This window comes from Cataglyphis hispanica, chromosome 15, assembly GCF_021464435.1.
Source record: "Cataglyphis hispanica isolate Lineage 1 chromosome 15, ULB_Chis1_1.0, whole genome shotgun sequence".
Classification (NCBI taxonomy): domain Eukaryota; kingdom Metazoa; phylum Arthropoda; class Insecta; order Hymenoptera; family Formicidae; genus Cataglyphis; species Cataglyphis hispanica.
The window spans coordinates 5,343,506-5,358,765 of NC_065968.1; the positions used below are offsets into that span (position 1 = coordinate 5,343,506).

At 34.5% G+C, this 15,260-nt stretch overlaps 1 protein-coding gene across 1 annotated transcript in view; it reads right to left on the minus strand.

The window, feature by feature from the left end:
• LOC126855066 (uncharacterized) overlaps window positions 1-3,513 on the minus strand; it is a 29,864-nt gene extending 26,351 nt beyond the window's left edge. Inside the window, exons 1-2 of the mRNA XM_050602424.1 lie at window positions 3,104-3,513; window positions 1,583-1,799 (exon numbers count right to left, since the gene is read on the minus strand). Coding sequence (XP_050458381.1) covers window positions 1,583-1,786 — 204 coding nt within the window. The 5' untranslated portion in view covers window positions 1,787-1,799; window positions 3,104-3,513. The remainder of the gene's footprint in view (window positions 1-1,582; window positions 1,800-3,103) is intronic.
• Between the last annotated feature and the right edge of the window lie 11,747 nt (window positions 3,514-15,260).

Sequence of the window (15,260 nt, forward strand, 5' to 3'; positions counted from 1 at the left end):
CAAAATGTCTATTCATTAAATATCTGTTTTGCATATTCTACTAATTACGAAAATATCTATATGATGTATGATCTTGTGAAGATGCGCATTGCCAATATATCTCGGACGGACTAACGGAAGCAATTATACATTTTGCGACGACCTTTGCAACCCGCGTGCGAATCAGGTCAGACAAACACAAATACAATGAAAACACTTTGGTGTGCAGTCATGGAGGAGAATCGCGCGTATGTAATATCTAGAGCTCAAATGGAAATGAGGATAGTGACGTTTGCACGGGTGCAATAACATTTTTAAATATACCGACTCTGATCGTAATCAAGCGTGCGAATTTGCAAAAAACACATATTCATTTAGAAAATTCTTGCAATTTGCCGCTTGCAACTGATTGCATTACTCCATCTCCAGATATATCCATAAATAATTTATTCTAATACACACATATACACATATATATATAAAATTTTTAAAATATTATTCTTTTTTTCAAATTCGTTATTGGACTCCAAAATTGTTATTTTGCATAAAAAGAAATCAATTCAAAGTAGCATAATCATTTTCAAGGATGCCCAGTGTTTTTAGAAAAAAAAAGATTTTGGATAGTAATAAGCATATGTTTGCTACACTCTGTGCAGATGGCGAAGAAAAATATGTCCTGCCTAAATGCCATCCTGAGACGAAAACCCTCGAGAGAATCATGTTTCTGTATGCGCAAAAAGGGACGCGAAACCGCATACCGTGTTGTTACATTATAGCGCAGACTTTAGAAGCCGTGAGAAATTATGCGGATGTCATTAAAACTGGTTCCAGTCGTAAGAGTCAAAAATATTTATCTCGCACGAATACTTATTACTTCGATAACATTACTTATTACGATCTTAAATAAATTTACAATAAAACATTTATTAATATCTTATAGTTACAAAATTGAAAAAAGACCCCTATTATTGACATTATTTTATTTAATCATAATTATTTTTTATAATTATTTTTTTATTTATGACTGTGTTTAAAATAAAGATACGATTTTTTTTAATTACAATAAGAAGAATAATCAAGGATTAAATATGTGATAAATTCATCAGGCGACCTCGTGCAGATACACACGTGGTACAGCTGTTAATAAATGCTAGGAAAACGTGTTACTCCCGTTCTTGCTAAACCACTTTACGTCACGCGGCGAACCGCGTTTTTTATTCTATTTGACTTTATTAAACGCAGCATCGTCACTTTTTGTACTCTCCCGCGTTGTTCTTAATCATCTCCCGCGGACAACGCAAAACCGCCCCTCCCATTTTACAACAATAATGGCTTTATATTGTGCATTCATTATTATTACACATCACATTATTTATCAATTAAAGTACGTTTATCATTAAATGTAAATAATCCTAAATAATCTTTATTTATCACATATTAATAACTATATTAATTTGGAGACAATTGTTTTTTATAACACAGAGTGCTGAGGAACTAGTGGAGTCTCTTATTCCCGTTTCCGGATAAACGATTTCGCGGAAGTGTTCGCCCTAAACAGCGAATTTTGTAAGCGGGTGTGGGAAACTAATCACAAAGTACTCACCTGTTGGGGTGCGGTATCAGCCGGGGAAAAGCTCGACAGAGCGTTTAAGGGTACTAAGGAAGCGCATGAGGACGCTCTCGAGGGTGGTGGTGTGTGACCGGGGGTAGGACTTCCGCTTCCGCAGCTACTCGCGCCGCCGCTGGATGAGAGGCTCACGCTGTCCGCTCGTCCTCTCCACGGCGAGACCGACACGTGTTTCAACATTCCTCCTTTCTTTCTAAAATCAGGTGTTTTATGGTTATCATTCAGCATTAAATCGCAAATATTAAACTGCAAAAAGATATAATTATGTATAAAGTCAATTAATCATTTGTTCTCATGTATCAAGAATCAATTTATCCGCAGATATATTTTTATTTTTTATTTATTTATTTTTTTTTTTCTTTTAATTGTGCTCAAGTCGATTTATATTAAAATTGAGCAGAAATCTCTAAAAAATAATAATAAAAGCAGAGACCGACCTGTAGAGAATTTATAATATAAAAAGATCTCAGTGACAATAGTAATTTCGCGGCCTCTACTGCAAATTTAAATTTAAGATTTACTTTTAAAGAGCATTAAAAAAAAAGCGAGTGAAATTGTCCACTGCGAGTTTCACTGCGGTGTGGATTTCCGGTAATGTATTCGTAACAGCGTTCGCTGGAAGTCGCAGCAGTAGCAGCATAACGTTTCAATTAATCTCTTTGTGCGTTTCCTCTCACAAGGTCGTAGAAAAACCATAATTGGTCGGGAGACCTTTCGATAAGTAGTGTCCAACGACTGTGATTGCTGGACTGAACAAATGTGGAAAGCGCTGAGAAGCCCGCTCGTAGAAAACCGGACGGTAGCTACGGTTACATTTTAAACGCGTCTGTGTAATTTGATGTCGGAGTGAAACCAGACGGTTGCAATATCCAAACCGACGTTCGCGCACGCCTACCTTCTCGAAAGCGAGGAAAATCCTACATAAGAGGTAAATAGTGGAAAAACTCGTTGCAGACGCAAAGCAGAAGCTCGCACATCACATATACAAAATATATGGATACTACATTCTCACCAATAAAATGTTGCAATAAAACTGAATTTTCAAAACAATAATTCATTCTCCGCCTTTGTTATTAATATTGGTAATATAATATTACCGATAATTTTTTTATTCCTCCATGGATTTCAAAAACATATTATTAAGTACTAAAAATATTAATTTTACAAAACTTGTAACGAAAATCCAGAAGCTGAATTTTTCCACTCGGTTTGACAACATATCGCAGATAAATTCTAATTATATACTATGCAATATTTCAATTGTATAAGCATGGAATCGTAAGAGAATATAGTGCTTTCCGGGATGTATCATCAACAGATCGACGTGATGTGGTCACGTGTATCCGAAGGATACATCAATATCCGAGTGCTATGAGAGGAAAGAAAAAGAGAAGGATGTATACTTCTGATTTTTCAAGAAAAGAAAAGCAAAACAAACAATTTATTGTAAACATCAAATAAAAGTATTGTTAATATTTACATGCGTTATATACTTACTTTTATTGAATTCAGCTCAGCTCAGCGACCCGCGCACTCGCAATAATCCGCGTCGACACGCGACAAAGCGATTCAAAAGCGACAAATATTCGACATCGAGATCATCTAAATTCACTGTCTTCGATTAGAGAAAGATTTACGCGATAGTCACAACACACCAACGAATTCACCACCAGTCACAATTTCGACGAGGAGAGACTTCCGGCACGCATGACATTCGCGCGATGACATTTAGTTTCGCGCAAATCGCTCCGTACATTTCACACGAAACGTCCTCGCATCGTTATTCGTCGAATGGTCGTAACGAGACGAGTCTCCTCCTTCTCTCGAGAAGAGTTCGAATCGAGTTCGAAGTCGATTTGCTCGAAACACGCCGAATGCACCGCGATGTGCGCTCGGCGAGCGTTCTGTCGCGACTGGCGAGAACGCACGAGTAAGCCAACATAGTAAGCTAGCGGACGGATGAAGTGGAGGAAAGAGAACGACCTTCTTGTTTGTGTAAGCCGCTGTGCATTCCGCGTGTCTGTATACGTGCGCGTGTCTGTATGCGCGCCGAGAAATTGCGGGGGTGACGACGATACTCGTTGTTCACGACGACGACGACGAAGAGCGTTGTCCACGAACCAGTTGCTCCTGAGGAGGTCCAGGCTGTACTCTCAGCTCCGAGACTCTTCCTTGTCGCAGCGAGAATATAAAATCATTCAGAATATGAAAAAGAAAGATAAATGACAATGGTAAATTAAATGTCCTTTTTTAGGCAAGATTTTAAATTGCAATTTTTACAGTAATCTAAATATATAATAAAATATTATATAATTTTATAATCTGATTTAGATTTTAATGCATTTATGTTTATTTTGAAATATATAAATTAGTACTGATTAAGAAAAATATAAAATTTCTAGAAATTTTTGTACAAGGTTTACACAAGATTCTTACAATAAGCCAGATTGCGCAATTACAGATATTTTAGATAATTTTATAAATATACATTATTATATATATATCATGTTATATTTTTGCATACATATATAAATTATACCATGAATTGCGATCACGCAAAACAACTTGCGCAAATGAAACTCTAGGAGAAAGCGTTCGCATTATCGAAAGCGTGTGATCTACGCTTTATGATTCTATATCTATGATTCTCCCTATAAAAATAAATTAGGATTCGGATGTTACGTGATGCACGTAGCAAGTTCCGCGTTGTATTGTTCAGACAGAGACGAGCTACACGCATATCGCAGCCGAGTCCCGCATCGTGGGGAAAGAATCTGACAGATCCCTCCGCGGTCGTTACGCATAAGCACGTCCGGCAATTTTATTAGTTATTTTGCGCAAAAATTACTTCACCGATTCGAAACTGAGCGACATGTGTAAGAAGCTATTACGTGATGGCGGTAGCGCGTTCTCGTTAAGATAATCATCATCACCGGATCCTAGAATGTCGCGATTGCGACATCCGCCGCATATGCGAGTCTTTCACTTGTCTACAACTATATTTTTTTCGCGAGAACATTGCCAATTTTTTTTATCTACAATCGCGGGATGAGAAATTCCGTAAAAGTGTGAATAAAATATTATTTTCTCGCTCACACGCAATGTAGCGTAAATATGATTGATCGTTTTCTTATGCTGATTGTACAAAGGTAAAATTAAGATTCTGCGGCAAGCTAACTAGCTAATATTAAGCGATCGGGCCATTCATGGAGTTAGAGAGACTGCTTATCTCTGGATGGTGCACGGTCAACAAATCTTCGTTCCTACCTCCTCACGACGGTATTTTACATACACGCCTGTACCCGTCACATTCGAAAAAAAAAAATAAGACGCGAGAGGTGCGTCCTACGTGATCGCCCGTCTGCATGGGCGTCGAGTTCATGCCGAAGAAAGAAGGGTTTACGTCTCGGTGAAGGAAAAGCGAGAAACGTACGTGGGAGTCGACTCGATTCACTGAATGGTAATATGTGTGCGCTTCCCCGATTCCTTTTTAATAAACTCGTTACAACGCGCGATACGTGCGCCTGCCGAGAAAAACAATGAGCTCGCGGCTGAGAAAATTTGTCATTTCGTGGAAAGCGCGCTTCATATTTATAGCGACCTAGTCGCTATTATGTTCCGTGATCTAAATTGGAGTTTAACTTTGCATTTACGTCAGTCCATCCATGCAATCGTGCTTATTCTCGTGCCGGAAGAAGAAATAAATCTTCATTTTCCGGCATCTTACGTCTCACGATTGAATTTTCCACAACCAATGTTGCAACCGCGTTGCACTTTCCGATGGTGATCCTTTGAAGTGATTTATAATAGAGCTATCTGAAAGGAACACTTGCCGCATCAGTCCGCAGGTATTCGGGAAGGTGTAGGTTTCAAAAAGAAAGGAGCTCGCGATTAGGCACATGGTGCAGCCAAGTACAATGTGGGGTGGTCGACACATGTCATTCGAGGCCAATCTTGGATGCATAGGCGTGTCGAAAATAAGGGATGTCCTTGAAAATAATACTCTGGTGCGTTTTGTTTGAAATTGGGAAGATTATCTAAAATATTATCTATTAAATTTTCGTGGATTAAATTAAACTTTCTCCAATCGTTTTACAATTATAGAGATTTAGTAGTCATAAAGATAATAAGAAAGTAGAGAAATTTAATTAGAGTTTATTGATTTTTCTATCATACATTTCATATCCGTCAACTGTTTGGAAACATTTTTCTGAGGACGCGTAGCGCTTAATTCTTGAAATTTTTTTCCATCGATTCTACCGGGGGGGTCGAGAACCGAGAAGTCGTAGAAAAACGTTGCGCGCGTCTAACGGCGGTCTGTTTGTAAGAAGCGCGAATGACTTTAGTCTCGAGCCGGCACGAGAGAGAACGAGAGAGATAGTTCCAGGGCTGCAGCCACGCGTACTATCGCGATACGGTCGTGCAACATGCGTGCCTTTTGTCGCGAACACAAGGGACCTCACTGTGAAAGGTCCTTCCACCATCGGCTCTAGCTTCGTCCGCGACGATCTCGAGGAGAAAATTCAATTAACTGCTAGATCGCTGCCCGCACCGCCGCGCCGATGCAGCTGCAACCAGCAGATAAGTCTCGCGAGTGCACGCGTGCACGGCCGACAATGCGAAACGTGTGTGCACATATATATATATGTATACGTTGGTCTCGTAAAGTCAGCATGAGCTTATCGCGCAAAGGTATGTACCTTACGAGCGTCGATCTGCCGCGCCAAGTTGCTTTTGTATCAAATTATTTTCATACGTTGCGGACCATCTTCTGTTATATGATGGAAAATAAAACATTTGTATTAAATATTGCGGGATAATATTGAGATTATCGATTGATAACATAAAGTAAAAATCTATAACAATAAAAAAAAAAAAATAAAAATATTTTAGATATCATCAACATCTTCTAAAACATAAATTACTTAAATATTTGAATATTCTAAAAACTATTAATTAATCATATCTGATTATTTTTCAATCATATTTATTTTTAACATTCAATCTCTTTAAATTTATAGTTTCAGCATATAATAATGTTTTCACGTAAATTCAAGATTAAATTAAATGATTATCGCGTATATAAATTAAATGATTATCGTGTATGACGTTAAGGCAGGATGGATTCCGAAAGTGTAATCACTGCCAACGATGTTTCAGTGAAACACTACAATCATATTTTTCATCATTTTCAACAAAGTGTGACGTAACAATGTTAAATAAATTACATAGTATTATCGTTAAGTGCCTAGCAGTTTACCAGTTTAGCCTATGGAACCTGCTTATAGGTACTCGCTGATAATATTATGCAATTTATCCGCGTTGCATCACTTAGATTTTAAAGTAATCAAAAATATACGAGCAAAACGTTTTTTTTTATAACTCCAATTGTTTTACGAATGTAATTTTTCTCCTAGAAGTTTCGCAGCGACTGCTGTACTTTTGATTGTATTATGTACTTTTCATTGCATGTGATTATTTAACGAATTTTAATTGATGAGAAATTAATAAAGAAATCAGCGCGTTTATTCGTTTGCAAATTCCACGAAGTCAATTCACCATTCGGCATCGGTGACAGAAAAGAGGAAGTATGAGGGGGAGGGGAGGGAGGGAAGGAAGGGGGTAATCGGAACCATGGTGGTCAGTTTAACCGTGTATACCAAGCAGCGACGAGCATGACGGACTATAGTATGCAGAGGATGCTATGAGACTTTAGCGCACGACGCGCGGTCCAGTCCGGTGGATCCCATGGTGTAGCGTTACTTTCCCACAGGCGAGGCTCTTCCTCTGCGTACGCGCGATTCTTTCCAGCATGCATCTATCATGCACCTGCACACGCTGATTTGCGTGTATGCGTGCACGAGGCGAAGGGGACAGCAAAAAGGTACATGTATCTTTACCTTGCGAGACGAACCTGTTGTTCCTCAGTCCGCCGAAACCGAAGATCGACGTAACCGAGTGTTACCGCCTAAAAAATAATTTCCACCTTCTGGGACCGCCAATTTCGGCGATATAGAAAGCTGGGAATGAAACGTGTCACGGAGAAAAATAAACATACCGGAAAAGAAAAGATGGAATTATTGTAACTGCAAATTTCGATGCGTGCAACAACAGCAAAATTTATATTGTTATATTGACAATTTTATGCTTAAAATTTGAGAGAAAAAATAATTAATTGCACAAAGAAAGAAAGAAATGATACAAAAAGTTAAAAATTAATATAAATTTAAATATAATATAATTAGAATTAATATTATATATTATAAGTGTGCGTATGTAAGATTAATTAATATATTTTTTAATATAATGTTAATATTATAATTATTTATTACAGTACATAATGCATAATTTTATTACGCGAATATTTTGATATAACTACATCCTAATGAGAAATCTAAACAATACACATAGGAGAACAATGGTCAAATTGTTGACCATGGAAGAAAAAAGAACATGTATTTCGAATTCCCAAATATATACTCGAGATATGAAACAGTCCTGGAAATGAGCTTCGTCACGCAGAGCGGAAATTGAACCTTACCGCATCAATGCCATTAAACTACATCGATCGCACGACCAAAGTGTAGCCCAATTCCTGAGAAGAAGAATAATAGCTTGTCTTCTACAAATCCGCTCTTTTTATATTTGTTTATATATCTTTGAAGATATGTGTAATTAATAAAATGAAGATATTGATACATGCGGGCAAAAAATAATATATTGGTATAATAATTATTTCGCAAAATGATAAAATAATATTTAGACAAAAGTTTAATAATGTTTTATACTGGCACCATGCTATCTAAAATTTATCACGCTGAAGTTTAACAGGCAACAAGAGAGTTTAAAAATCATTCTCTCGTTCTGTTGAGTGCGAGAAGAAAAATAAATATGAAAACTAATCTCTTGCGATTTCTCACGTTGCATATATGATAACACAAGAACTGGCAAACATCAGAAGCTTTATGGAACCTGAGAATCAAATTTATATCACAGTCGCTTATATGAAACCATATTTACACTGTGAACAGATATTTATCTCGTTTTTACTAGGATACAAAGCTCTTCTTATACGAGAAGTTTGTCCATCATACCTTTTTTAACACCGCAAAACTAGCATATTAAATACATCACACTTTAAAAATAGTATCATTATAAATAAAATATATAGTGTGCTTAGTTTGTATTTATAACAATATAATCTTTTTAATAAAAAAGAACTTTATTATTTATAATAAATAAAAAATAAAGTAAAATATTTAAAAATTTAAAATATTTTCTCAAAAAGAGATATAATGTATTAGAATAACAGATTTTACATTTGACACATATATTTTGATTGCGCAAATCTACTTGTTCGTTCACAAATTTTGTTTTAAAAAGTGAAATAAAATCATATATTGAGCTCCAGGTGTGCATATTAGCTAATCGTGTTTTAGAATAGGAAGCATCCGCATCTAATAAAAATTGCACAGTCACATCACGATAATCTTTATTAATTGTTGATTTCCGACAATTTTAAACAGTAATTTCCTTTTTAGATAAAAAATAAAGTATAAAGAATATAGTCCGCACCCATGCATAGAGAAAAATAACGATCTTTTATATGTATTCTTTTGAAGATTATACTTTATGCCAAGTCACCGGATGCTATTGGATTCAGGCAATCATAAAAACTCCACCATCTGCATTGATCGATTTTATATTTTACAGATGAGAAGTTATTATTATCACATCTTTAAAATTAAAATTAAAATTATCAGCCAATTGAATTCTATTATTACATTATCGTATAAGCGTAATTAAAAAAATATATTCTCTACAAATATGATTATTTATTATTTTTACTATAAATATATAACATAATTATATTATGTAAATATGTAACAATATTATATAACCTAAATACAATTGAATATATTATGTGCGTGAATTGTTGTAGCCATATTGAATCTACAATAATGCTATATCTTACTTCTTGGTTGCGCAATTGATTAATTATTTCCTATTTCGTGCTCTGTCAGCGAATCGGTGATTCAGGAGTGGTTCGACACATGTAGGTCAGCTTTTAATCTCTAACATGATTGACTTACATTACACGCTTCGTGAACTTTTGAATTTTTTAAGACAGTTGACAGAGGGCAACGAGGGATAACGAATGAGCAGATGATGCCCTTAGTAAACTGGAAAAATCATATCTTCAAAAAAATACCAGTGCGTTTTTTACAAAAACTTTAAAAATTACTTCCTATCTTCAAGACAAAATTTTAAATATACCATTCTGTTTTCTTAATTTCAATATTATTGTTACAACTGTATATTTTATTCTATCTTATTGCAATTTATATAACTATAAATAAGATATAGTGAATGCACTTTTTAATATTTGTAAATCACAAAAAGATGCGTAAAATAAAAAAGAAAATATATGTTTGGGATGATCGTATGACGAATAAATTATGACTAACAGTATGTGACAGTACGAAGTCACACTGTAAACAGTTCAAAGTGCCCATCTTCTCAGACAATGAAAATGCTGCGAAACATAAATCATCTACTAGAGAAGTAGAAGTCTATCATTGTCAAGAGTCGTATATCATGGCGGTTTATAGATTTTACAGTACCATATATTTTACTATATAATGATTTATCCAGTTTACACACACACACACACATCCGTTACTATAACATGAATATAATAAATAAAGAGATCAATAAAATAAATGGTTACTATATTATATTTCAATAAAAAAGGAGATTAATAATATATTAAACATATGTATAAATATTACGTATATTATTATAAAAACAAATGAGGATTTTATTTTTGCGGATATCTCTCTTAAAGCACATATAAAAACTAATCTGGCTGGGCAGGCTGCTTATAATTAAAAGCTCCATGGCTGAAACATTTTCGGTGGTTATTAAGGAAATGACGTTAAATTAAATAGCTTCACCGCGTGCTGTCATAGGGATGAAGAATAAGGGTTCCTGCACGTGCAGCAAACACCACACCCTCAAAAGCCGCGCCCTTATTTCAGGCGTGGCCGAACATTGCACTTTCCACCCTTACGAACGACGCGTGCAAACACGGACCATTAGTCTGTATTTTCACGTGATAAAGTACATCGATATGATTATACGCAATGAATCGTGATATGAAAGATAGAGCGATGGTTTGATAGTCACGTTCGTGGAAAAAGTTGTACCTTCGTGAAAGAGAAGAAATAATAGCGGAATCGCGTTACGGTATCACAAGCAGAACATGCAAAGTCATATAAGTGTTGTATCGTATTTTTGTAGCATAATCAACCATAAAGCTATATTACGTATCATCCTTATAGCATACGCTATTTCTATCCATATAGCATTTTATGCATATTACGATAAGAACGGTGAATGGAATTTAACTGGATTTTAGCGTAAAACTCGTTCATTGATACGCTTCTTTTCAACTTATAGAGTCCTGATTGCATCAACATGCAGTTATATTTAATCTTTTAAATATATTTTTTTATCAATTTTTTTTATTTTAATCTCTTTATGAGCGATTAATCTTTCACTCTTATTGATTTATTATTAAGAAATTACTGATTTTATTTTGTTTGTATCCCTGATATATATCTATGTATAATTATATTCTTATTAAGATAATTATTATCCAAAGATGTTTGATATCTCTAGTTTTACTTCCTAGAACAATAAATATGATGTATCAGATGTAAAGAAGAATAGAAAGAACAAATTATCTATAGAAATCTAATTAGCGCGAATGAGTTTTAATCTTAATTGAATAATCTTATAAAGTTACTTTCTATCTCATTAAGATTGGATCCTCCTTGTCAAACATTTTCCGTTTCCGGAAACATCCGGTACTTCCGGAGCAACGCGGCCATAATTTCGTGGCAAACAATGATGGCCTGATCTGCTTCACGTGGTCTTGCTGTGCATTTCCGGCACGACGACGCTTAATTTGCTTTAACTTCCGGCGGAACCACACCTATCAAACCGTAACGAAATAAATGGAAATTCGCTATTTTCTCGGACAACTTTGATCTAGTTTCGCGGCCTCCAATTACCTAGCCTACATCTTTTTACGCCTACGCATCCTTCAAATAATTTGATCGTAATAAAAAAAAAATATATTTTTAATCGATCTAATTGTAAATCTAATTTATGCATACAATTATATATTACAAATTTATCAGGTTTATTTTAAATAATTCCAACTTGCAGCCAGTGCGTAAAAGCACAAATCTCAGAACCGCAACGAAGTTGCTGCAATTTCCTACTGTCGTTTCATGCCATACCAAGAATTGCGCTAGCGTCTGAGTTGCGTCTACGCACTTGCGTTATTTGATTGTATTCGCGTACCCACGCACGATTGTAATAGCCCGCGTCAAGCGACACGGCTGCAGGATACGAAATATTGTGCAACGTGCGAGGCGAGGCTCGCGTGTATATATCATCGAACGGGAGCATAATTTCCGCCAAAGGAAAAACAATTTTAGCAATGATTTTTGCGCGATAGCATTGCTCTATCCGAGACAGTCCAAAAAAACGATGCGATGCGCTGTATCACTTCCAAAGGTAACGGTGCGATGTGACGAGAAAAAATACATGAAGCAATAAAAGCAAATGAATTAATTTGCGCGCGCTATTGTGACGTGTTTCTTATGCAAACGCATCTTAAAAATTTACATCAACGAGAACGATTTCAGTCGCACGAAGTATTCGTTGCGGTAAAACCAGTTTTGCAATCAAATCGGTAGCATGATTTTTCCACGAATCATTCCGCTTTTCTTGCTCCCCCATCCTTTCAGATCTTACATAAATTTCATGTTATTATTTTTATTATTTTACAATAAAAGAAATTATATATATATATATATATATATATTACAATAATTTTATTCTATCGAATAAAACGAACCAATATTATCAATATTGTCTTGAAACATATTAAAATAGTAACCAATGCAATCTGATGCACACCGAATGATAAATAAAATAATTGCAACAACAAACACGCTAACAGACAATTGCTGTAATGCATAGTTCATTATTAATAATCCGCTTTTAATGTGAGATGCACATTAATAACGAAGAAATGCGCTGGAACAATGCACTTTTCGTTACCGAGCGGGAATCTACGATTTTAGTCTAATTTAATCTAACGGTGGGAAAATTTTCATCGCGATAATTGCAAAGAGAAAGTTGAAAATAATGAACCGGTATGCTAATTAAAACGACTTAACGCTTGGCATTCGTAATCGTTATACATCACATTTTGGACGGAGAACATTATGTAAGAACTAATGATAACATGAATTTCCGTTATAATTATCGAAATAAGTATCCATAGCTGCGATTTATTGCCGGACGATTACGTAGCTTGAAAAAAATAATGGAAAGCAAATACCGATCTGTTGCAAAGCTAGATTTATTTCATTTGAACTCGTGTGTCAAATTGTAACCATGCACTTTGTCACGTTCAGGGACAATCCGCCGTTGGTTGGTAAAGGTTCTAATCGTGCCTCTATGGACAATGGACATGCACTGATACACTATAAATCATGGGGCAGTTCTCAGCTAATCTCTTGTTTAAATCACTGTTCCAAGATCCGTCTCAATCCTGACTGATTAAAGTCTTTACACGCTCGTCGATAAAAGCAATACAGTAAATATGTATATATAGATATGTAGAGGACAGTAAATAAATAATGTAAATAGAACGTATTATATTATAATAACTCATATTTATATGCGTCATCAATTTATTTTATATTAACAATGTTAATGTAATTGTATGTAAATCACAAGGTTTCTATCTTGGATAATGTATATACTTCTTTGCTGATTTCTAAAGACATAGAACTGAGATTTCATTTTCTCACAGAAAGCACTTGCATAATGTGTGACAGATTAGATATGCTAGCAGAAGAACATCTCACACCTTCCGACACATACGTCACAAAAAAATTTTGTGCATATGAATGCATATAAATTATCTAATCGATATGTTCCACTTCCGCAATTATATACTTGTCTCTATGATATAGCAAAATAATTGAAAGACTTTTATCTCGTATTTCACGATTTAAAATTTAATTGTGTAAATTGTATATCTACATAATCGTGGGAATCAGTTACATCTAGATTAATAATATACTAAAATAACGGCTCTGGTTAAATAGATAAATATTTCAAATATCAGAATTTCAAGATTCATATAATAATTAACTGTTAATGTAATAATGTTCACTTAGAGATATTATTATTATCTGACTTCCCGGAAAGCTTTAATCATCATTGACAATCTTACGATTGAAAATGGACTATTCCGTGTAACAAGTTAAAGGTACAGGAAATTCTCGTTCTCTCGAATTAAACATTTTTCAGGTTGGCCTCTATTAAACCGATCGCGTGTAAAGTCAATTGGATGATTCGTTTCCGTAAGACAGGTTCCGTTTGATATCATCATGTAAATAAACTAATTCAGTTTCTTCCGATGGAAAAAAGAAAGAGAGAAAGAGAAAACACAGAGAAATTTAAATCTTTTTATACATAAACAGTTATATCATATTTTTAAAAATTCTATTGAGACAAATATATTTAAATAATATATTTTTTTATTTTTTATATTTTACAGCTTTGTGTTCTGAGCCATCATCAATCGAAATTGTTATTTTATAATTCTTAATTTTCTTTATACCTTTTTTAATAGCATTACCAAAAAGACATTTTTGCAAAATTTACCAGAAATTATTAATTTAACGTCACAATCTTGCTATTTCCCAATGTCTCCTAGAATTGTATCTTCTAATATTTTCTAATTCGACACTTTCGTTTTTGTTTGCAAAGAATAGCTTCCTTTGATAAATTTACAGAAAGCTCTGACAATTTTTAACAACTTGTAAATACTTGCAAATATTAAAGATATTATTATTAATATTAAAAAAAAGGTAATGCATTTTTTACTCATTATTTTACTCATTTGGGAGCAAGCAGTTACCGATATTTATTTTACAGAATAATAACATTGTTCATGACATATCTAATATAATAAGCGATCGATATCGAGCATATAAACCGAGTATCGATAATAACCAACTGTGTTGTAGCGGTTCTGAAACATATTCTCCGCATTCTTTGCATTAATTGCTGCCATTTAATTTCAGAATGCCGCGTTACGATCGTTTTTATTGCGGTACAATTACATGGTTCCGGCAGAGGTGTTTGTTCGGCATTCTGAAAATTTTGCACCTGCATTTCATTTAAAGTCAATATTTCCGGTGGATAGGGCGTGGGTTTTTCCGTGCACTTTCTTTCGCAATCTATGATTTATATTCCGGTAAAACGACTGGAGGATATTGAACGTTCCCATTGCCTGATAATGATGTATAAGCGTGATAAGAGAAAGCAGAACGCCGGTGAGACCACCTTTGATTGTGTATGAGTAGATACAAATTAGGCACTATTAAAATAAATATACTGATATTTTTTCTTTTTTTTTTTAATTTTATGTACTGTTAAAAATTCTTACAAATAATGGTCTTTAATTTTTAATTTCTTAAATATTAAATAAATAAAAATTTTTTTTTCTGTAAGTTTAATATGTTAAAATTATATTTAATATATTTCATGACACTTT